This window comes from Dermacentor andersoni, chromosome 5, assembly GCF_023375885.2.
Source record: "Dermacentor andersoni chromosome 5, qqDerAnde1_hic_scaffold, whole genome shotgun sequence".
NCBI classification, from domain to species: Eukaryota; Metazoa; Arthropoda; class Arachnida; order Ixodida; family Ixodidae; genus Dermacentor; species Dermacentor andersoni.
Window position 1 is genome coordinate 158,174,579 of NC_092818.1, and position 25,010 is coordinate 158,199,588.

Consider the following 25,010-nt stretch of genomic DNA (forward strand, 5'->3'; position numbering starts at 1 on the left):
ACTCCACCATGCGAAATATCCAATTTTGTCGCTGACAACAAAATTGAGGGTCAGAGTATGATTTCTGAATCTGTGGAGAAATCCACACGGATATTTCTACCTTTCGATTTGTTCAGCTAGGATGCTTCTTTTGTTGCTGAACAAGACCTCACCAATTACTTGCCCAAATTTGCAGTGCGTGTGGCCCCGTTAAGCTCAGCTTCATGTCGCTGGATAAAGGACACGTATTCTATCCCAGCCCCGGTCAGTACACTTTCTGTGTTTGTGCATGTGTATGCTACAGATCAAACCTTGGTAGTGTTCGCCAGCAACACTCGTGGTCATTCACGACCATTTACATCCGCCCATGCCTGTGAATGGCACTGGCTAACACTTCCAGAGCTAGATGCAGATGTAAACTGTCGCGCTCAGTATGAGTATCTACACTAAAGTCCGTCTGTGTGTGCGTGCGTGCGTGCGTGTGTGTGTGTGTGTGTGTGTGTGTGTGTGTGTGTGTGTGTGTGTGTGTGTGTGTGTGTGTGTGTGTGTGTGTGTGTGTGTGTGTGTGTGTGTGTGTGTGTGTGTGTGTGTGTGTGTGTGTGTGTGTGTGTGTGTGTGTGTGTGTGTGTGTGTGTGTGTGTGTGTGTGTGTGTGTGTGTGTGTGTGTGTGTGTGTGTGTGTGTGTGTGTGTGTGTGTGTGTGTGTGTGTGTGTGTGTGTGTGTGTGTGTGTGTGTGTGTGTGTGTGTGTGTGTGTGTGTGTGTGTGTGTGTGTGTGTGTGTGTGTGTGTGTGTGTGTGTGTGTGTGTGTGTGTGTGTGTGTGTGTGTGTGTGTGTGTGTGTGTGTGTGTGTGTGTGTGTGTGTGTGTGTGTGTGTGTGTGTGTGTGTGTGTGTGCGTGTGAGCCACCGCAGATGGATGTCTGTTCGCTCACATTCATATCCGTCATTCTTATTATTTCTTTATTTAAATTAAATGCACTGGCCATTTTCCCTGTGCTTTATTCGAATTCACTGACTGTTGGCTCCGCGTGGTTGTCTTACACAGAAATTCTAGTCTTTTCATTTTCCATTCTCCTTTCACAAAGTGTGAAAGGTCTCTAAGTCCCACAGTTGGTTAAAAACTGGTGAGCGCGGTAATAAGCAACTGCCATTTTCATGGCAGGCAGAGGTCGATAATTGTAGTAACATCGAATATTAGTCCATAAACCCAACATCAAAATCTCGAATCGAACGCTTAAGCTCAGGTTAGTTGCATTCGGTTGTATTTTATATTTTCAGTATTCAGTACCCTATATTTTTATATCAAGATTGTTATAAGGTTCCTGTAATAAAAACTGTGATAGAATGGAAGAGAGCTATAGCCGGCAACTGCCACAGGACGGCCACAACGCCTGCCGAATATAGATGGGAGAAAGGTTTATATAAATATATAGAAAGTGAGGAATAGGAAAGAGTTTAAGAGGGAGAGGGCTAAAATGAGTGAGGGAAAGAATAGAGAATAAAAATGGAACGGATATAATAGAAAAAAAGTTGAATAGACACGCTGGTTATTATTTGTTTTGAACACATATACACATTTAACAGGAAATGGAAAGCGAGGAGCAGGGTGGCAACTGAAGGGGCACAACGCCTGCCTACTCTGCAGAAAGCAGGTGACAGGAACACAGAAATGGAAGATAGGAACAAGGGGAGGATAGAGGAAAGAAAGAACGTAAGATGCCTCACCATCGCACACTCAGCGTGTGGCACTCAAAGTTCGGCTGATGGTCCACAAGTTAGCACGAAATCAGACCACACCAGTAATCAGAATGCTTAGGCTCCATTCGAGTGTCTATGTCACCTTCCGAAATGGGCCTTTTTCATGGGTGCCTTGTGCGCATGCGCACCGGAAGCACTCTGACAGCGACACTAGCGGCGAGCGCCCGAAATATTTTTGGTGACATCCGCCAAAGAACGTACGTAGGGGCTCTCAGTGTTGGCCGCGCTGCTCCTTGGCAGGCAGGATCACAGCTTTTTTTTTTTTTTTTGCGATGCCACAGCGATGTGCTGCCGTAGGCTGCAGTAATGCCAGCGGAAAGCCTCCAAACGTGCGATTTTTTAGATTTTCTGCCGCGATGCTTCAGGCAACGAGACGAAAGAAATGGGTGCAAGCAATACATCGCGTCAACGCCGACGGATCGCCGTGGGAACCGACAGCGAACTGCTGTCGAAGTGATTGCTGCGTCTGCAGCAATCACTTCGTAACAGGTAAAGAAACAGTGACTTGATATTCCTTATTACTTGATGAACAGCGTGTCTGTTGAGCGCATAAGTGTAACTTCGAGCTCTTTCCGAGCGGGACTGTGGCAGGTCGGCGATCGTGCATTTGTTTAGTACGCAGTGTCGGTTGTGTTAGCGCAGTGTGACCTGTGTCGTACACGCGTTAATAACAGAAACACTCAAGATGTTTAACCGTCACATTTTATTTCAGGAGCGCCCTCACGCTGTATGCCCCACCCGTACTACGTACCATCGGTTTTCGAGCACACGCCAATGAGATGCCCTGGGTCAATCGCTCGCTTTGACAGAATGAAGAAACAGCAAGGTATAGGCTGTGTGTGACGCTGTTTGAGATTCGTCAACTGTCAGCATTTAAGACCTTGCAGTAATCTTTCTTCATTTTGTACTCGGCACTTGATATTATCTTTCATTATCATGAAATCAACCGCGTAATGCTGAATACGCCGGCTGTCGTGCGATTGTCGATGCCAAGCAGCATCGTGCAGTACTTGAGAGTGAAGCTTCTTGAATAGCGAATGTTGATTGCTCTTTCTGCCGCAAAATAACTCGCGCTTTCGTCTTGGGCGAGTCAGTTACGGTATCGGCAGCTAGATGCTCCCTTCTCTAAACACCAACCCATTTTTATTGCGTCTTTCTCTAGCAAAGGGAGATTGAGTGGTCACTTATTTATCAGTAATACAGAGTTTTTATATTTGATGTTGCACCTATTTTATTAGTCTTAAATCGCACATTGTTACACTGTCGTGAAATATATTTTTAATGTTATTAGCTTCAAGACTGGCAAATGCAAGTGGCCAAGCAAGCAGCGGTGCAACCACATCAGCTGTTGGACAGAGGACCCCACCGAGTATAGCAGCAGGCCAAAATAGGACACCACAGGATTGCCAACCAGTTGCCGGGGCATCTACTCCACCTCTTGGTCAAGGAACATCATTAAGCAGAGCAGCAAGTGCAATGTCATTAGGCTCTACGACCTGTGAAGATAGTGCGGCATTGCATAGTGTACCAGCTGAACACGAAAAGAGCTGTCAGGCGAATAATTTCTCTCTAGAGCGTATTATGCTGCTTGAAAGCCAATTAAGTGCAGAAAGAAAGAAGGTGCAAAAGCTAGAAGTACAGCTAAAAGCTGCCGAGGAACAAACAATACAGTGGAAAGCACATTACTATGAGCTGAAGGCTACAACACTGTGCCTCGATAACATGCAAGGTACTGAGCATATGTTATATTACACAAGATCGCCTTCTGTGCAAGTGTTTTACGATATGCTAAATTTAGTTTTGAACAATAACCCTCGGTTTGCAATAGACATAAAGAGCAGGTCACTCAGTGCTGCCGAGCAGATGTATGCAGTACTGGTTCGCTTAAGGACAGGTATGGCCACACGAGAGATTGCTCGCAATTTTTTAATGTCAATGCCATCATTCAGTCGTAGATTTTCCGAATGGGTACTTATATTACAGAAGGTTCTCACTGAAATAACTAGCTTCCCCACACTTCCTGAAGTACAACAGCACATGTCACCTCATTTTAGACGGTACGCAAACACACGTATAATACTTGACACAACAGAAATCCGTATACAAAAGCCCTCAAGCTTAACTGCCCAGAGACGAACTTTCTCCCACTACAAGTTCGCAAACACAATGAAATGTGTTGTAGGCGCAACACCTGACTGCTATGTTAGCTTTGTGTCGCCATTATATGGGGGAATTACCAGTGACAGAGATATTGTGCAACAGTCTGGAGTACTTGATCTATTCGAATCGGGAGATGGCATCATGGTTGACAAGGGATTCAAGGTAGATGACCTTCTGCCACGTGGTGTTGTCCTTCATATGCCTCCATTTCGTATTCCTAGAGAAGCGCAGATGAGTGCTGAGGATGTTGAAGCCACAAAGCATGCTGCAAGTGCACGGGTGCACATTGAAAGGGTCATAATAAGAATCAAGGAGTTCCATTTATTGGACAGACCCTTACCTATAGACATGTTAGGCATAGCAGACGCAAATTTCACATGTGCATTTCTCTCAAACTTTAGGCGACCACTAATAAATAATGGGAAGGAAGTGGAGACAGACACCATGTAATAGAACACGAAAGCATTAGGTATATTTATTCGGAGCACTTAACAGGTGTCGTCATGCACTAAAATTTTATGATGCAAAGGAACAATCTACCACAAAGCATACAGCACATTGTCATAAAAAAAATTCAACTCTTGCGCTTTGTTTCAACAATGCTTCTTTTGAAACAAAAGAGAAACAAAATAGAAAAATGATTTCCCTCGTATTAAATATCCCTCTCACGCTACCAAAAGCACCACCCTTGGTGCGAGAATATGTTTGGTAAGTGAGAAAGCGTGCAAAAAGAAAATGCAGGTGGCTACGCTGACTTCTGAGTAATATAGCTCACTTTTGCAATGCAGGTGTTTCGCCCTATACTGTCACTGTGTGCGTTAGCCTTCTGATAGTCATTTTCAAATTGTCCTCATCACAATGGTCAACTACATAAAACCCCACAGCATACTTCTTGTAGGACACGTAGCCTGCACCTGTAGTGTAAAGAAATCCAAGGCGTCGGATACGTCGCGTCATCAGTTCTGGAATTATAGCAGCCTTATAAAAGTACACCAGGCCCTGAAGTATGTCTTTCCGAATTTCTGCGTCAAGATATATACGCTCCATTGATATGGAGTCTTGAAGGTCAGCATGGTCTGTGAAGACTACAAAGTCGCACCATGGCTTCTTCGCGACTCCCATCTGTCCTTGTACTTGGTAGTAATGATAATGGTCTTTTTTCAAGGTGACCTCACCATTAGTTACTGCAAAGTAGAAACCTTTGTTAGAGCAGGCATCAACAACTCTTTGGCCTGCTTTCGAAGCGGGGCACTTCACTTCTACAAGCCCATCCTCACTGCCATCTCTCACAAGGCGATCGGGCGATGCGGCAATGAAAGAATATAATTCATGAATGTGCAATCCTGTTTCCTGGACATCTATATTTTTGTCATATAGTTGCGTGAATTCTAGATATTTTTCAACCGCTTTTGCTTCTTTTTGTATTCCCTAGAGCCTGGGGTCACCATTCTTCATTATTTCCTTGCGAGGGTAAAGTATTTCTTTAACAAGCCCTTGTGGCTTCAGGCAGTGCAGTATCCTGCGGAACTTTGAAGCAGTTAGCTTTCCGGTTCTTTCTGTGAACCATGCAGGGTTCTTATTCTGGCCTACGGTCTTTGCACAGATATCCGCCCTCTCGGTAGCTGTGAGCGACACCTGCTCCTTGAAATATTCATCGATCAATGTGAGGCACTTCTGCGAATTCATGTCCTCTGTGTCGTTGATGGGGCTCACATTTCTCACTGGTGCTGGCCTCTCTGTGTAACGGTTCCACACCAGCTCAGGTGCATGTGTGGCAATCGCACTCCTAAACTTCAACAGCCCAGATTGTCCAGCTGTTCTCAAATGAGGAGGAAGTTGTCGCTTAGCCTTAACGGGCACCATCTTGTTAATCACATGTTTCTTAAAGGTGATGTCCGCCAAGGGTTTGGTCAGCAAATGGTTTTGTCCTGAAAATAACAAAATGCGGGGACTTGTATACAGTTCATACACATGTTCTATAAAGCTTACTGGCCTAGATTTATTTTGACATTTGATTACGCATGCGTTTATTTTGCACTAATGATGGACACTGCAAACTCCTGTGAATCCGATCAGCATGCTAGCTCACCTCTCTTCAAATATAGTGTTTCTCTATCAGCATGCTTACATTCTACATTAAGGTACCATTACAAGGAAGAGTGTAGATACCAGACCAAAGCTCCTTTTGAAGTCATTTGTCACATCGTCCTGTGTTCTACCACATACCTCCTTATTCTGTTCGCTGCATTTTACCTGATTAACTTGAACTGTGTTCTGAATAAAACCATTTACCTTACCTTGTGTTGGTGCCATCCATCTGCACGGGACACTCGTACAAGACGGCCTCTGGATACTTCGAATGGCAAACAGCAATGCAGCTATATGTTGGCACCTTTGGCTTTGACTAGGAAAATCAAGAAAAAAGGTATTCACATTTAGATGCCTGTTAAGTGCTCCTGTGAGTGGGCAAAACAAACGGAAAGAGAAAGCTAATGTTCGCTACAGAATATATATTTAAGAAACGCGGACTCGCTGCACTACGTTGCAGTGAGAGCGTTCATTGATTTTCATTCATTTTCTTTTCTAGCTGCACGGGCAAGGTTCTCGAAGGCGCGGTTATCCGTGCATGATATAGATAGCTCAAACGGTTTATGCACGGTCGGGTTCATTTTTCTTGCGTAAATACGGCAGAACATCAAATAATCGCCAGAACTATTCGCCGCGAACTACTCTTCGCAAGGTCATATAGGCCCGAACTAGTGACATGTGAATGCTTTTACGGCACGCATCGCCCGCAGCCTGCGGCTCGACTCACTTTGTAAACGAAAAATGAATGCTTCCCGACAGCGAGCCGTAGCGGTGTTTGCACGTAAACACGGTGACCACGCCGCCACCTGGCGAACACACCGGTGTTAGGACACCGTTTTCCACATCGTCGTTCAGTGTTATATCATAAGGGCGGACAGCACATTCGTGCACAGCATTTCACGTCTCTCAAAAATGTACTTACCCAGCAACGCAATCGCAGTATGCTTGGACGACGGCCCCTGCTCCGCCTTTACCAAGCGTTACGACTTGCTTGTAGTGGCCAGCTTTCATCGAGCACAAACATATGCTGCGCAACACAAGTTCGGTCCCTGTTGGTTGTCCGCGCATCAGATACTCGATCCGGCGAATGTACCTTTCCTCTTTGAACATACAGCTTTTATGCAGCTGCTGGTGCGACTCGCCGAAATGGCTGTCGATCAGGTTGTCAGTCACTGGCGGCACCAACTCCAAATCGCAGCTCCACTGACCGCCGGAGTCGTGAAGTTTCTTGAAGTCTTCAATAGAAAACATGTCGAAGAAAGCTTCGCAAGAGTCGACAGGTGGTTACGAAAACCAGCGGTGACGATGCAAGCGTACTGCGTATATGTAAATCTTTGTAAACAGCAGCAACTTCACAAATCTCCCACACTAAAATCACAGCACAACGCAAAGCAACGAAGACTGCCACGCCGCCGCGTCAACCGAGAGCCGCCGTATTTGCTTTTGGCTCTCGCCGCTAGAGGCGCTCTCCCATCGTGAAAAAGGTCAATTACTGAAAAGCTCTGTGAGCTTGATCCCGTCTACACGCAGGACCAGTGGGAAATGGAATGTCATTCAGCTCGCCACATGGTAAGCCCAGCGTGGTAATATAGCCTCTGTAAAATGCACCCGGAACGAAATGGCCATATGTGTTTCCGTGGTCGCGCACGCTGCACAGGATACGCCGAGTGCCCGGCTTCGTTCGTGCATCAGTTCGGCCACCATAACAAACTCTACACGAAGTTAAAGCGACACGGTCCCAAGGTAAAGAGGTAAACCACGCCCACGAACACCTGGAACAAATGACCTCCTAGCCAAACTCGTCGACAAAGGTACTATTCAAGAAAGTGCTATCGGATCACCAGATGAGCATGACCAAGTTGGCGGGAAAACGTTTGGATGGATCCCGTTCGAGAAGCTAGTCAGTCAGTCTCTTCATTGCCTGAAACAAGCAGGTGTGACGATAAACATTGACAGAATACGAATACACCGCGAGATGCAGTCGAGGAAGCAGAGTTAGATATGCGATCCGCTACAGGGCTGCCATTGTCGGGTTGCAGCGCTTGTCTACTAACTTAGCAGTTGCAATCAATCAATCAATCAATCAATCAATCAATCAATCAATCAATCAATCAATCAATCAATCAATCAATCAATCAATCAATCAATCAATCAATCAATCGAGGCTGATTACTGTAAAGGAACGGCATGGTCGTACTGCGTTCGAATGCATCCGCGACATTTAGTTGTACTACAATCAAGAATGGCGGGATTGCGTGGGAGCATCACACACGAGCGTAAAGCGCCGGCTGCGTATCACTTCGCGACTTGCGTAACGCGAGTCGTCGCTGTCAGCGTCTCGCCGAGTAATTTTCCGCTCGGCCCGTGCACCTCTTGGCTTCAATGGTTGAAGGAGGATTGCGAACGGCAGTCTGTCTCGTCGGGAAAGCATATACATAAGAGCACAAAAGATCGCTACTTTCATGTGCGTGCATACAGGACGTTTAAAATAACTTGTGACAAGACTATAACACGCGTGCGCTACGTGAATGCGCTCAAATAAATATTTTTCACGGTCTTCTTGAGCAACTTGAAGTATTTTTACTGTGGGCTTAGATCAATAATTAAATGTACCTATTTAGTCAGCACTTAAAGTACGGCTTTAAATGCAACAACTTCAATAGACAAATTGTACAGCCCCTATTGGGCCTTGTCCAACTAATTCTTTCCTTAAAGATAGCTGTTGGGGCTTGAAACTTTCCGGGCTTAAAAAAAAAAAAAAAAGGAAAGGAAAGGAAATGAAAGAAAGAAGAAGAAGAAAAAAAAGAAGCGCGCGAGGTTTGCAATATATCCGCGTCGAACGCATGTAGTTTTTCTCTTGCAGAACTCCGGGGGCGGTCTCAAAGTCAGTGCGCAGGCGCAGAAGATGCGAAGGCGCTTGCCCCTGCGCGCGTGCGCGGTCACTCAGAGTACAGACACAGTGTCGAGACTACTCCCAGTGTGAAGCCCAGTTACGCCTAGCGCTATCGAATATTACCAGCTAAATTAATAGTGTTTGTATGTAAAAACAATTCACGATTGACCGGCGCTCTCGCAGCGGTCAAACGGATTAGCCATCGATAGCATCAGTTAAGGTGACGACTGATAACGGACCGTGGTATCGTGCGAGCTGCTTTGTGAATTGAGATTATCTGAGCTCGTCATCTTATCCCAGCTGTACGGGTATGTAGTTCAATGGGTGGCTTCTTTTTTTGTTGTACCGAAGCTATTCTTTGCGAACTTCTCCGGGTTTTCGTGACCGCGGGTGCTGCGTGACTGTTCTCTTGCCGAATAGGTCAACCAATCACAGCAGAGGACGCGCGCGACGTCACCGCCGTTGGGTTCCCTGCACCACCACCAGATGGCGCTCACCTCCGCGCATCCGCGGCAGCGGCGCCCGCGGCAATGCGGGGGAAAGAAAAAAACAAAAACAAGAAAAACGCCAGGACGCCCCGCTATTGCACGTGTGTGTTTCGTTTACAAGACACTCAATTAGCCTCTACAATGTCTGCGTAACTCCGTCCGTGTCACTTTCAGCGGACATTCAATAAACACAAACTCGTGCTCCGACTCTATGCATTCACACATATCTTAGCTCTATGTAGATTGCACCTCGCTGGATCTGCTGATTTTTTATATATATAGGAAATTATCACCGCAACAGGCTGCACTGTGCGGCGCAGCGACCGCGAAGGCTCCGACATAACAAGGCCATCGTTTCAGGAACTGATATAAATGGCCCTATCGCAGACCGTCTCTATTTTTTGTCTCGGACACCGTCGCGCGTCGAATGATTGTAAAAAAATAAAACGACATTTCACGAACCAATAGAAGGAATATGTCTGCGCTGTAATAAGGCGAGTTGGCTGGACTCTGCCTTGATAGCCTGCGCCTTATCAGCGTGCTCTCAGGCGAGACGCGCGGCCCCCTCTCTAGCCTGCCCGTCTCATCTGACACGAGTTCCATATTCGTGTACCCGTTGCAGCAAGGCGATAATCGAGGCCGACGGACTCGACTTGCGTGGAAGTCAGTGGCGCGACAGTCGGACAAGGACGCGGATACGTTTCTTTTCTTTCTTTTATTCATTTCGCTGCCTCCTTTTGCAATCGTGCCGTCGACAATTTCGACACGCCAGCGAAACCGGCGCTATCTCGCGCTGCTGCCGCCGCACCCCCTTCGCTTCATTGAGAAAAATGCATAATTCCACGTGTGCGTATTTCCCCTTCGCGTGCGTAGTAGCTTTACCGCTAGTCTCGGGACGTTGCACCAGTAATAACGCATCTTGTTGTGGCGGTGAGCAACATCCGCGGGTGCAACGGGATTTTTGTTTTTGTTTCCGAGACCTTCACGCGCGGAAAAGTACAAGGCAGGAAATGCCTGCCAGGACTCGTAGCTACACGCGATACGTTGTAAGGAGAAATGTTCGAGCCTACTGTACGTATCCTCTTTCCCTTCTTTATACTTTTTCTCGACGTCACGTAACTCATGTACTAGCGCACAGTGCACAATAAAAACAAAATACTTTCCCCGGTCTTCTTCGACCTGCGGAGAAAAAATATATAATAAGAAACGCACAAGTTCGCATTCCTGTGACTACCGTCAGAACTATATACACTCTCGTCGGCATGGTCGTCACCCCTGGGTATACGCCGACGAAATCGCTTCTGACAACACGTGCTGACAAGTTCTTATGACCGATGATGTGAAACATGAGAACTTTTAAGGCTGCCGGCTAACGCGTTTAATTCACTCTTTATGTCGTGTGGACGCAGCCAATGATTAAGTTTGTCACCCGCTGGGACTTGAGGTCACGGGCGCGATATCGTGACCGGGTGCGGCCGCGTTTCGACAGGGGTGAAATGCAAAAACGCCCCTGGTACTTAGATTTAGGTGCATGTTAAGGTGCTCCCGGAGATGGTCAAAATCAATCTCGAATCCCCTCCCACCCCCTCCCTCTACGACGTACCTCATAACCTCATAACCATATCGTGGTTTTGGCACGTAACACCCAAGAATTTAATTTCTTTTATTAAGCTTCTCATCAACACGGTCCGGCATACTTGAGGTCACAAATTGGGTTATTTCTTTGGCACCCTTTTGTTGCAGCCATTGTGAATTGACAGCGCAAAATAAGCTGCCTCTCTCAATAAAGGGGGGCTGGGCGAGGAGGGAGGGGCAAGGTAGCGCAAGTTTCCATCGCAGAACGTGGAAATCAGCCGTCGGGAAAGAGAGGAAGTAAGATAAGTTAAGAACTGCCAACCATGGCGTCTAGCCGATCGCCGCGTCGCTCTAGCCACTGTATATAGCGTCGGTAACTTCCGCCGCGAGCCCGCCGTCCTCATTTCATTCTCGCCTCGCAATCAGTCTAGTCGACAAGGAAGTCGCGATGGACGGTCACGTCTAGTGTGTGTGCAGTATCTCGCGTGGCCACGCTATCGATAGCTAGCTCGCAGACAACCTCCGTAGGTTTTAGTGGGATATCTCTTTATAAAGGTTCGTGCATGGCGAGCGCGTAGCCGATCACACGAGCAGGAGCGAGAGAAGGATGTACGAATAGGAAAACGTTCGGGCTTATGTGAGCTCACGCGATTTATGTGGTCCGTATGTTATTTGGAAGCCCGAATACTCACTAGATTGAAGCGTTTTGCAAAAGCAAGACCTTCGTATTACAATCTGACTTTCGGAACTTTATTTGTCAGACCTTCTGTCGTAGCAAAACAAAATTATTTTGAAACATTAAGTAAAATTTTAATGGTATGAGAGGGGTAAAGCGTCAGCTGCACTACCAACTAACTCGAGCGCTAATAGGAAATATTCAAAATGTCAAGCGCCATCTAATTGGCCTGCCACAATGCGCGAGCAGTACGCTGTCCGCCGTCTGGGTTACGGTACGTCAAAAGAAAACGGCTCACTCGATAATGTACAGTCACACGTATAGCTACTGCTTTCAGCGTTGTATTGTGGTGGCCTTCCACTGCTGTGCATTGCTATAAGCTAATCAAGGGACCCGTGGCAACGCCCGCAACAACATAGGGCAGTTTTTTTTCTACGATGGGCGCAACAAAATGGCTGTAATAATTCAAATCCGCATGCTAAAGAGTGGGCGATACAGGCGACGCTGAGGACCGGCTGCTGCTGTTAGCATGCAGCCGGTCATAACATTTAACTGACAACTCCTTCCCTTCTGTGTTTACTACGAGTAGTAGAATATTTTGCTTCACCCACTCCTCCCCCCCCCCCCCCCACCAAAAAAAGAAGAAATAAATGGCAGTCGGAAAGAAAGAGAATCTTTTTGGAGACAGAGACAGACCAAGGCAAAGTAAGGCAAAATAAGGCAAAACAATGCAAGGCAAGGCAAGCTACTGCCAGTTTTATGTGGTGAAGGAACTGTTCTTTTATCACAACGAGCATTGAAAAATTTTAAGCATTTTAAGGAATAAGCTTCGCAAATATATTTATAAATTAAATTAAAAACAACTAATGTGCTCTTGCGGCGCACATTCTTTTCTCATTTTCTTTGTTAATATGGAATATAAATGTCAGTGCGTGGAATATAAATAAACGTCAGTGCTATGTCAACGAAAGCTTTCTTTCAATTTTACTAAAAAAGTAAAATGCGCTTCGACGTGTTTGTATAATCGTGCAGATGGAGAATCTACAAATTTATTCACTGAATATTTGAGACAGCTCATCCAAGTTAATCGAATCACTTTTTGCTGAGCGAGGGAAAAAACTGGAACAGTGACGTCCGTGCACATTGCTTCCGCACATCTTCACAGCAGCGCACCAACGTTAGAGACCGACAAGGCCAGCGCGCTCTATCCCCAAGATGTCGCCTTCACCAGCGAATGCTGTTGAATGGCAAGCGCAATGGTTTTCGGTTCTTTCCTTTCGCTTTTAATCACCCTTTCTTTCTTTGTTTTCGGCCCTGGTATTGAGACGCCGCGCTAGTGGGCCAAGCCCCGCACGCTTGCTGGGTTGCTCATTGCGCTGTTCGCATTCGGAGTGTCTGTGACTAATCAAGTCACCAACTTACAGACACACAAAAGCAGTGTGACAATCAAGCAGTGCACAAGACACGAGCGAGAGAAAACACCCACAACGCCCTCATCGTGCGAGAACTTAATGCATGCTGCGCGGAACGCAAGAAAGCAGCGCACGCAACGAAGTCCTGGCATTCATACTTGTCAATCCTGTTTGTCCTCCGTCTTCATAGGACATCCATGTGCAACCTGACTTGCACAATTTCAGTTCGCACACTGGAAGTGAAAAACAATGTTGGCAGCTCCTTAAGTATCCTTACGTGGTTTGAAAGGGAACACATTATCACTTGTCTAAGTTGTCGGCTTAAATTAAGACTAAACCTTAATCTACCTTAATGCACCTCGCTTTAATTTGTACCAACCTTAACCTACTTCAATCCACCTGAATAAAATTTTGGGCGAGGGCCAGGTCGGTTTTTTGGGTGTGGTCCAAGGCGTACATCCGACGCCGCGGCTGTTCGTCATGAGATTTCCCAGTGCCAGCCGCAGCCCATCGCTGGGAACGTGACGTTATCACTTGGTCACGTGAGTTTTTTTGCCATCCGATATTAATGGCGGACGCTCACCGGATTTTTCGCTTTATGGGGAATACAAGGCTTTCGCACCTTAATACAAGGCGAATCAAGCATCCACGGTTCTGTTCATAGCTGCATGCATGGAGATTCGACCAAGGGCAGCTTCGATTTCTTACGTGCGACGCCGTTTCCTTGCGGAAGCAACAAGTCTGCTGCGTTCCATTGCAACGCAAGGTTGTTTTATATAGGCTTGACGCGAAAACTAGAGAAGGAGTGAGAATTTTTCGGGGCACTTAGCTCAAGTTCGAGGCACACGTCGCCGCAAAAATAGGCTTTGATGTGTCTTCAGCTGGCAACCCAGGACATCTAGGCACGTGACGTGTACGTCATGGACCTCCTATATATAGCCACGCATAGCGAACAATAAACGTTCTATTTTTCTACGTTCACCCTGTAGTCCTTTCGTGTACCAGGGTGCGGCATACTAGGCTCGTGATTGTTATCGCTGATTAACTACCACAGTAGGCGAAGTTTGCTTACTGAATAGCCCGCTATCCCAAAATCGTCGCTAAAAAATAAATGAATAATAATAAACAAATAAAGGAAAAGAAAAAAAGAAAGGAAAGAGTTTTTAAATTCAACTGTGCTTGCACCATGTACAGCGTACGGGAGCAGTATTACTAGTACGATTGTTCGAATTGTGATACTTGCGAATCGAATCAAAAACAAATGTTCGAGAGAAACAAGCTCCGAATATCGGATCGCATACCGAATCAAATATTGAATCCAATATCGAATATTTTATTTATAACACAGTGAAGTATAAATTTTGCACGGAGTCAGTTTGATAAAAAAAGAAGAGATTTACAGGCATTATTTACGTGGCTTATTTACGGGCATAATGTAATGCCGTTAGCAAATGGCCGTCCGGTCAACTAAAGAGCTCGTGAGTGAGAAACAACTGCTTTCAGTTATCTGATGCACCGCGGCAATGATAGTATTGAAAAAAAAAAAGAAAGGGACAGCCGGCCTACAGATGCACGTAGAGTTTTGAGTTCGCTAAATGAGAGAACTGTGGTTCTATAGCACTGCACATTGTGTTAATGGAATTGAAACCTGGTGCGAATGACGCAATAATATATCACCTTGCCTAAATCAAAGCAACAAATTCGCACAAAGGCTGCCCAAAAGCAAAGCATATTTAATGAATGACTGAAAATTATGGAGCTGTAATTATCTACCTCATGAATTCTCTCAGGAACATGTGGCTTCGTGGAGCAACCACACTTTCCCCGCGGCAAAATCATTCGGAGCTGTCCTAGATTAGATTACGCTCCCTCCTCAGAGACTCCAATAAGCGCTGCTATCCTTGACATATTCACGCGAAACAAATATTAGACAATTTCGAATAGCATACGGATCGAATAGCAAAGACTATTCAATTCGTATTCGAAATTCTGAGTATTCGCACGACGTTGCTAGGAAATAGCAACAGCACCTTCTTTGGCTGTCCCGGACAGGCCATCAGTGGTACCATGGTTACGAATGTCGAAACGTACAGGACGGGGATTTTGTTTACGAAACGCAGTGCGACGCCGGAATCTCTGTGATTTTGATGTGCAGATAGCGCCGGGCTCTGCGCAATTAGCTCCGCCTAATTAGCTGCGGCCAGTGACCCGAACAGAGTTAATCTATCCAACGAAAAATTACTTCACAGTACGATGACACTGGACGTTATTCGCGCAACTTTCCATGAAATGATCAAAAGAAACGACACTGGACTCGCGCGCAGTACATTATCGGCAGATTTCCGCGCCTGTCGTACTTGTCTCGTTGAGAATTCATACTTCCCACATTGTATCCATTGTTATATCGCAGCTTCCGTGGCTTTCCGAGTACAGGGGCCTAATTCTCAGAGCTTGATGTTCGTAAGAGCTCTAATAATATGTCTGACGTCACGATTGCCTGGTATCTCCTCTTACGAACACTTCTTGCGCAAGAACATTTTTCTGAATACGGGCTCTGAAGCTGTCGACTCTCGTGGCTACAAATATCGGGCCGAAATCACAAAGCACTTTACCATGAAACTGTTTGTAAGAGAAAACTTCAGTCAATCCTGATGCAGGGGATATTAACAAGGGCGACCGGCCGATGTCAAAGAGCACTTGTGAAAGAAAAGCTTTGTGAATTAGGTCACGTAGCCTGGCGCTCGTAAGTGCTCTTTGCCAACATCACGATTGGCTGACATCTGATCTTACGAACATTCCTAGCGTAAGAACGTTAATGCGAATGCTGGTCCGGGCTGTTAGGTCTTCGGCAACGGCTCACCGTTTGAAACGCTAGCCACGCGGCATTGCATTTCCTATATTCGGAGCATAAATCATGGTGGAACCAGGCAATACTTTGATGAAAATGCTTAGACAGCCAATGACGACTCGCAGTTAGCCATACGGGCCTAGCTGGCTATGTGCCGATGACGTTCTGCTGCTGATCTCGCATGGTCACGTATTCGTTTCCCTGCTACGGAGTTCGCATTCCATTGAGTGCGGAGTGCGAGACCGCTCGAGGACTGTGTCGTCGGTGCTATATTAAATAGATTTAGGCGGTAAAAAGCAGCAAGCGTGATTAGTCGGTCGCATCAGGTAAATAAATATAGGTTTAAAGCGTTAGCTGGACACGTGTTCTTGCTTAGGAGAATGGCAGTATCGAAGTTGCGATGGAAATGACGGTATTCTTTAAGGAAATGAATGACCGTACCGAATGACCTCGTACCTATACCATGCATGATGTCAGATATGGCGATGTACTGTGGTTTAAATTCTCGGATGTACCGCATTCAATGACGCTCCATCGTACGGCCAGTCTCTTATGCAAGGACTGACCAGCGAAAGCTTCGGAGCCGCCATGAAGAAACCGCTTCAATCCGGTTCTTTTATGACAAGGCTTATCGCTCATGGCGCGCTACAAGTGTGCACCAGCTTTCCCACAACGCCATCTGCACGCACGACGGAGGCCATTGCGTCTGTTGGCCGCGTTGATAATTGTATCACTACGACACCTAAAGGGTTCTCGCCCGGACCATCTGAGGCGCTGTGCTGGCGCCATAAGGATGCTGCAATCGGGTTATACAACCTCTTCAGCACTGGCATGTGTGCATAGCAGTGGAGGGGGGCTTTGCTATGCGAGCGTGGAAAGATTATCGCCCTGCACACCTTCGTGGACTTTGCCACTGAACTGGGCGTCTTACTGGGCGATAGCCACGCTGCTCGGGCGTGCAAGACGACGTTTGGTGTCCGGAACTATAGGCACCAAAAGGGGGCGCTTCCCGAAATTCGCTATGTATATAAGAAGAGAGAATGTATATGTATATGTATATAAGAAGAGAGAAAGCGGGAGGGGGGGAGGGGAGCTAGGAGGTGAACCAGATAGGAATATCCGGTCTGCTACCATGCAACGGGAGATGTGAAAAGGAGATTAGACAATGTATTAAAGACAAAATGGGACAATGATTAACGGACGCATCGTTCGACAAAGTGCACGCAACCGTGTTCGGTGTCTTGAAGAGTATACAGATGGCAGCTTTGTACGACCAGTGCAAAGCAGCAGGACGAGTAACGCCGGAAGCGTGAAGCACATGACATTTAGACGCGTGGCTCAATTTGGTCGATAAATCAGACTGCTTCGAGATGGAGTCATTGAAGAAATGGGCACACGAGAAAAAAAAAGTGGGAAGAATCGCTGTTAAATACGGCCGTGATTACGCTGTTGACGCAGAATTCAATTTCATTACGCTTATGATGTCATTATTATCCAGCTCACTGCAAAAGCGTGAGTAGCAGCGCAAGACCACAACGACAAAGATAAGTTCTCGTAGTAGCAGCGAACAGAGATGTTTACCTCCATCTGCTGCCCTTGGCACGCGGTGGTACTGTCGTTAATGCTAGGGCGCGCGCGCGCGCGCGTGTGTGTGTGTGTGTGTGTGTGTGTGTGTGTGTGTGTGTGTGTGTGTGTGTGTGTGTGTGTGTGTGTGTGTGTGTGTGTGTGAGGGCGCGCGCAAGGCGCGTGGAGCGAGCGACTTGAGCTCTGCAGGTAGACAGTTTAGCGAACTTGTTTCTTACGCTTTTTCTTCATAAATTAACAAAATGCAGGTCAATGGCAGAGGCTCTTCGCCATGTGCATACAGAAACACACGTTCGCAAAGCTGAAATGTATATAGCAATCCAGCACAACAAAACACGCAGCTCGAGTCTTGGCGCAAGAAAAATATCAGTCCCCACAAAAAGAAACCCAGTAAACAGCCTACAAGTGTTTATAAGTTACGCTTATCAGTTGAAGACATGAGTAATCACGGCGCTCTTTGAACGAGAGTCCGTGTAAGCGCAAACAAACGCAATCAGCTCACGAGATGGCGGCGCATGACGCCATCTTGGTATGTCGCGGGACTTGGCATGTAGAAGCCGGAGGAAACCGCCGGAGGAAGATACACCAGTCACTGGCTGGTGTATCTGGCTGCATGGCGCATCCAGGCTGGCATAAATATTTCATTTTCACTGAAAGCGTGGAGAGGTTACGACATCAACTAGTGCCCAGACTGCACTCAGTACATGCTATAAATACTAAGTAAAGTGAATGGGCGTGACTGGAACGCACACACACACGTACACACACACACACACACACACACACACACACACACACACACACACACACACACACACACACACACACACACACACACACACGCACACACGCGCGCACGTACATACGCACACACACACGTACACACACACACACACACGCGCGCGCGCGCGCACGCACACACGCACACACGCACACACACACGCCCACACGTACACACACACACACACGTACACACACATACACACGTACACACACATACACACGTACACACACACACGTACACGCGCACGTACATACGCACACTCACACGCACATACACACACGCGTGCACGTACACACACGCGCACACACACACGCACACACGCGCACGTACACGCGTACACACACACGTACACACACGCACGTATACACGTACACACACGCACGTACACACGTACACACGCCCGTACACACGCACATACACACACACGCACACACAGATGAACCTCGTCCAACCTATACGTAGTTCACGCATGCAAGGCACAGGGCGGAAAGGCATAGTATATTCATAGTTAATGAGTACACATATTAAGGCATTTCTTATTACCGCCACTATTACTTTTATAGGTCGGTGTCATCATTCGCAGATCTAGAAATCACGGCCTGCGATAATTCTGGAGATGGCTCATGCTGTGATTGCTGGGAGTTCTTGAACGAATGCAATCAATGCCGCAAGTTCATTACATCTTGAATCCACCAGCAAATTTGTTTTATCGGTATTCGGTTTTCACACAATAGCAAGCTTTTGTTTTATCGCACACTGATACATTATGGAAGAGGAAGGAACCGATGCCCGATTCGCTTTATCGTACAGATTGTGTCAGTGAGCCCCCCGCACATTACTTGCCAGAGTCAAGCTGCACTATCAAGTCTAGACAGGCTTATCACGGCGTCAGTAGACACAAGTCTTAAAATGATTTGTCATCAAGCTCGACATCGCAGTCCAGCTGAAAAAAAAAAGTCTGCTTATCACTGGCTGAGAAACAAAATTGAAAATGAACCCAAACTACATAACAGCGACGAATATTTAATATAATGAAGCTGGGAATTGTTATAAGAGTCACACAAAAATACAAAAACACATAGATGCATAAATTAAAGAATGCACGTGGCCTTCGCGTAACAAGTGAAGAACTTTCGGTGGATTCTTGTTCTCTTGACAGGTTATTCAACATTACCTTTGTCTTCCGCATATTATTCTTCAACCTACTCTCAAACTTGCTCGGTTAACGTCCTCAATCAATTAGCGCAATGTGTCCCCAGCGTTGCTGAACAGGACAGTGTGATGGGCAAGGTGAACGTTGTTTAGATATTTGCCGTTGATCATCGTTCTTGATCATTTCCAGTCTAATAGCTTGAATACTTCTTTTAAGCAAGCAGTCAATATACAGGGTGATCATGTTTAAACCTTATGAAATTGATAAAGCTAGCCTGCTGCAGATAACATAATTGTACTGCTTGAGCTGGTTATTCAGAGAGGTGGACATGATTTGCATAAGAAATCGAAATACATAACCAAGGAATTAACAAAGAATCACTAATTATCTTTTGAAATAGTTACTTTACGGCATATATTGCAATTTACGAATTGTAGCCGGTCAGATGGCAAGGCGTATCCACTTGGAATGAATTTCTAGAATGACGTCATTTCGAGGATATGCGCCATCAAACGTGCCGTAAAAATGCACTGTTGTTCTGCTTATTTTTTTTAACAAAATGCTCTTTTATGCATTGGAATGACCATGTATTTCGTTCCATACTTTGGGAAATAATATCTCAAAACTGGTGTTCATTACAGATGGATACTTCGTGCAAGCTCACCGGCTACAACTCGCGAATTGCAATATGTGCCGTAAAGTAAATAATTAGAAGGTTAAATGATGGATTTCGGGTAATTAGTTTAACACGTGCTTTGGTTTCTCGTGCTAGTAACGTCCGCCTCTGCCAGTAATCCAGCTCAAAGACAAGAACTATGCAATCTGCCACAGGCGATTTTTAAAAAATAACGTCAAACTTAAAAATTATCACCCTGTATACGGAGAGATCGGGTCTCCTTGCCTGACAGCTTCCTCGATAAGTATTTTTCCACTTTTCTTGCGGGTAATTTAAACGTGTAAAGCCAGAGCTATCACTGAGGCAGAGCCGAAGCCTGAGAAGTTGAGGATACGTGCGCTGTGGCTGAACGTAAAATTGGAAGTTACGCATAAATGAAGTAATTATTGAGTTGCCAGCCTCATGGTGCAAGCACCAAGGCCTTTATGTGAAATTCGTTCAGTCCTTCAGTACAATACATACGATACGCACTTACACCGATAATTACACACACTTGTCGTAGCTTCGTCCAAACGCACTGAATTAAGTGATCGAACTGTGCGCCGTCGGCAAAGCGCACAAGGCAGCTGAAGAAAATTGATGTTCCACTGGGGTTTAGATGAGGGATCTTCAACTAATCATAAGACGACGATGGATGTCGTCTGCTGTCACTTTTCTTTGCGTTTCGGTCTTCTCATGGCCACTTGGCTGTAGCTGGCTTTGCTCATGCAAAACAAAAACTTAGTGGCGTCTTTATGAGCGTTATGTTGCGCGCTTTTTTACCAAAACCGAAGTGTCTTTAATGATACTCGTCATGCAGCGTGGTTATATAAATATAAACCTCTGAGCGTGCGTGCGTATCTGTTTGTGTGTTATTTCACAGCATCACTCTTGTTCAAGCAGTTCACATGATTTTTGTATCAATGCTGGTACGTTATATTATTCGGAATTTCTTTTTTTTTTAAGTCATCGTATTGACATCCCGCTTGATAGACAGGATTGCCATCCATCGAATGAGTAACGTACACCGTGGGCATATACACTACGTCGCTTCGACTTAGTGCTGAATTGAAACTATGAGCTTTATAATAGAAGGCTGAGGCTAACTACGACGCTCATCATTGTAGCGGAGGGCATCGCAAGCTTGTTGATCTTACGAACAGTGTCAATTTTGTGAATACGCCTTTTTCGTAAGATTTTTCTTACCTCAAAATTGTTTCGTAAGATCGCTTAGTGAATTCCGTCCCTCGTTTTCATTTACAGGAAAGGACAGAGAAGTCACCATGAGCGGGTGCGCTCTATAGCCTCTTCTGCACAGGGGAAAAGGGAAACGATAAGGAGGAGGGAAGGAGTGGGTGCCTATCTACATTACACTATGGCTATACAAAAGCCGCTAGTCCAGTACCATGACTTGAAGGAATTCGAATAAGTCTCTCGTTGCCTGCCTTGCAGTTGGAGTGCCAGGTCATGATCCAGGAACAGCGCCCTGTGACATGCCCTGTGACATGTCATGCGCCTGCCGACGCATGACCGTGGAAACGATGCGAAGTAACTATCTGCGAGCAACGTTGTTAGATACTAGTAACGTTGCCTGGTTAGCGACCGTGGAACGCCTGAAAGAAGGAACTCTGCGCGCCGTTTACAAACAAGACCGCGTTGAAGGCAGCGCGACTGAGTACGTGCAATGCCGCCTGTCCGGTCACCCTGCGGCCGAGGAAAAAGGCGTCATTGCCACGCCTGCGGCCCATCCTCCGCCGCAACGCGGCAGAAACCGATCTCGGCGGGAACGTGGCGCATGAGAGTTTCCTGCTCGCGTGAAACTGGAGACCAACAAGAGAAAGAAATTCATTCGCGATGCACGGCCGCGCGATAAGTAAGACGACCCGTAACCAGACGGCGACCGACCCTGAGGGGGCCACGTGACGTCTCTTCCAACGACGCCGGTTTCGTGTGTCGCGCGCGCGCGCGCGCGTCTATCTCGTCGCTTTATAACGCATCGTCCTCCCAGGCGCGCACCCATTGCTGGATCGTCGCACTACCCGGACGCTTGGGCGCTGCAGAAGTCGAGAGTACCCCGCCACGCAAGTTCACGAGCTGAGATGGCGTTCATGATTCCCATCGTCAAGAAGGACTACAACTTGTACGAGGCAGCGGGTAGTCCCAAGACGTCGTCGCCCTGTGGCAGCCTGCAGAGCCGATCCGGGAACAGCAGTCTTTCGTGCTCACCGGGCTCCAACATGGGGGACAAGTTCAAGGACCGCAAGCAGTCGTCCGCCAGCCGGAATGACTCGTACACGTCCAGTTACTCGGTCTCATCCACCAAAAGCTCCTCCAAGCTTAACGATGCCTTGAAGAAGCTGACGGGACAAGGCAAGGGACCTAGATAGCGGCACATGGAATCCGCAAATGTGAACCTGCACTTCAGAATAAGCTAGAAGAACACGGTCATCCGAATGCTGACCAAACGACTGAGTGTTCCTGAAGTGAATGGAGCACGAATTTTGAAGTGCTTGGCTGTAAAGGGAAGGAAACAGGCGCCGCAGCCCTTAAGCGAAGAGCCCGGAACAAAGTCCCCTTGCAACATGCAGTGCGACGGACGACACCAGCTGTGCCGCGACAAATACCTCCAGCATCTCATCAGTCGATCGAGAAAGAATGACGGCTCAACGCCACAAGGTCCCCCTACCGGCACCTTTCAAGATCTGAATGACTCTGCAGGCAAGTCAGCAAAGTGCAGTTGTGGACATATCAGCTGTGAAACGGGATTTTATTCGCTTGTAAAGAACTCAAGAACGCTTTGTAAGATTTGATGGGATGCTTTGTACATTAATGAAGCCTTAAGAAAGTGCAATTTACTTGTATACGCGATTTCTTATTGATCCCTTTCATGGGAACAACTGTCTCGTTCGGGTCCGTAGAAATCGTCCTCTACCAAAAGTTTGTGTCACGTATTTTGTCATTTTAAACTATTTATGTGTGTTTATATATAAGCCATGCTATTTATTTGTACATATAACCTGGAATATGAATAAATGAATCTTTAGAAAACAGGCATTTGACTTCACCAATTTTGCAAGTGTTTCATAGCCAGAGCTTCAACTCGAGTTCCGTAGCTTTTCGACTGTGAAGCCGGAGAATGGTGCCTGTACAGCCGAATCATTCCTATAGATGCGTCTGTGGGAGCTTCGCACCGGTGCTGCAGTACGCGTGGCGCACAATCTGCAAGATTTTCTTTAGGGAATCAACCCGTAAGATAAATTTAACCCGAGCGCAACTGCAAACGTTGGAAGCTCCATGCTTCATGAGAGAGAAAGAAAGAAATGAGATTGGAAAAGCAAGGATGTCAACCGGAACATATGCTTCTGGTTTGCTACTATGAACTGAAGGAGGGATACGAGGGGAAGAAATACGGAAAGAATAGCGCAGGAAAAAATCCGAGGAAGCGGGGAAAAAAGATACAAGGGGAGAGGCACGCCTGCACATATCAAAGTCTCTCTAATAGACCACTCGAACGTATAAACTTCAATGTCGCCCTGACAGATTTCTGGTGTGACGACCATATAGGCCGGCATTTTAGGATTGTCTTCCGAAAGCGGCAAGTCATTGCGACGGGCCAACGTGGTCACGAGCAACTGCAATTGTCTGCGTGCGATATAAGTAAGACAACGGTAAATCACATGTTCTATTGCTTTCTCGCTACCGCTGTCGTCACAAACAACACTGTCGTTTATTTAGATGGAGAAACCAAAGGATTTTGTGAACGCTACGCCAAGTCACAGTCAGCAAAGTACAGTTGTCTCGGTTGGGGATATATAGTCCAGATGGACGACAGAGTCGAAGAGAGGGGTCAAGGTGATGCAGACTTGTGCGTTGGAAGCTTCATGCGTTCCATATGGACTATTCCATTTCACTTATGAGGAAAATAGGTACTTGCGTTACCAAAAGCTTTAGAGTTTGGCCAACTTGCAAAGTAATCCAGCAGGTCTCGCGGGTGAGGTCGGAATCAGTAGGCTTTGGAGAAGTGGCGCTGGCGTTGCTTCCGGCGGATCTAGCTTGGCCCGCTTGACCATCAGTTTCTCCATCTGAGCAAATGTGACACGGACAGGGCGTTACTTAATATGTAAAGCAATTAGGTGTTCCGGAGGAAGGTCAGCAGGAAGCACGGGCTCCATCTGCTATCGCTTTGGGCCCTTAAGTTGCGACGTTTCAATTTGAAGGTTTGCGTGAGGAACTCCGAGCTCAATTTTTTTTAAGTAACATCACCACCACAACCGCATAGCAGGAAAAAAAAATACTCGACGTATGGCCATCAAACTCATTGCATTCAGTTCAGGGCGTAGAACTTAAACGTTGCAGGTAAGCCGACGTTGCCTACTGTTCCTTATTTTGACTGTGATCCCCCTATTGTCCCTGCTTCGGTAGGAAGCTCCAGATTCCGCGATATAGTCAGGTGTGATGTTGGTTAACTGGCTCAAAGTCAAGTTAAATAAGGTCGAGCAAAGCAAAGGGTAGCAAAGTCACCGGCGGGACTGAAATGTTAGGACTGAGCGCACGATGTGCGTACATCTTTCGTTTGGTGATCCCGAACCGGTGGCATGAATGTCCTTCCAATGTACCTTTATTTATTTATTTATTTATTTATTTATTTATTTATTTATTTAGTTAGTTAGTTAGTTAGTTAGTTAGTTAGTTAGTTAGTTAGTTAGTTAGTTAGTTAGTTAGTTAGTTAGTTAGTTAGTTAGTTAGTTAGTTAGTTAGTTAGTTAGTTAGTTAGTTAGTTAGTTAGTTAGTTAGTTAGTTAGTTAGTTAGTTAGTTCAGAATACTGCAGGCCGTTGCTTGGTCCAAGCAGGAATGAATTTACATTGTTACATAACCAAGGGAATAACATTTATACAATATTAGCAGCACACGGATACAAAACGTACATATTAGCAGGTAAGTAGACGACGTAACGCAT

General features: G+C 46.3%; 3 protein-coding genes across 4 annotated transcripts in view; 1 reads left to right on the forward strand and 2 right to left on the reverse strand.

Annotated features, from left to right (window-relative positions):
• The window catches only part of LOC126531456 (uncharacterized), a 227,145-nt gene that overhangs the window by 11,065 nt on the left and 191,070 nt on the right, over positions 1-25,010 (reverse strand). The gene's annotated exons all lie outside the window — the stretch shown is intronic.
• Positions 1,132-6,192, forward strand: LOC140218616 (uncharacterized). The gene is made up of 2 exons (XM_072288437.1): positions 1,132-2,562; positions 3,028-6,192. The coding sequence occupies exons 1-2, from the start codon at positions 2,466-2,468 to the stop codon at positions 4,344-4,346; spliced, it is 1,416 nt and encodes a 471-aa protein (XP_072144538.1). The 5' UTR covers positions 1,132-2,465; the 3' UTR covers positions 4,347-6,192.
• On the reverse strand, positions 4,349-7,764 carry LOC129388134 (uncharacterized). The gene is made up of 3 exons (XM_055078296.2): positions 6,907-7,764; positions 6,194-6,300; positions 4,349-5,824 (listed from the first exon to the last, which is right to left on the reverse strand). Exons 1-3 carry the CDS (start codon positions 7,233-7,235, stop codon positions 5,325-5,327), a joined length of 936 nt encoding a protein of 311 aa, XP_054934271.2. The 5' UTR covers positions 7,236-7,764; the 3' UTR covers positions 4,349-5,324.

Excerpts from the sequence above, each read along its gene's own strand:
- LOC140218616 (XM_072288437.1), top strand. The coding sequence starts at position 2,466 with ATGCCCCACCCGTACTACGTACCATCGGTTTTCGAGCACACGCCAATG. Across the intron at positions 2,563-3,027 it reads CAGAATGAAGAAACAGCAAG|CTTCAAGACTGGCAAATGCA; the intron begins GTATAGGCTGTG and ends TAATGTTATTAG.
- LOC129388134 (XM_055078296.2), bottom strand. The coding sequence starts at position 7,235 with ATGTTTTCTATTGAAGACTTCAAGAAACTTCACGACTCCGGCGGTCAG. Across the intron at positions 6,301-6,906 it reads TACTGCGATTGCGTTGCTGG|TCAAAGCCAAAGGTGCCAAC; the intron begins GTAAGTACATTT and ends TGATTTTCCTAG. Across the intron at positions 5,825-6,193 it reads ATGGATGGCACCAACACAAG|GACAAAACCATTTGCTGACC; the intron begins GTAAGGTAAATG and ends TGTTATTTTCAG.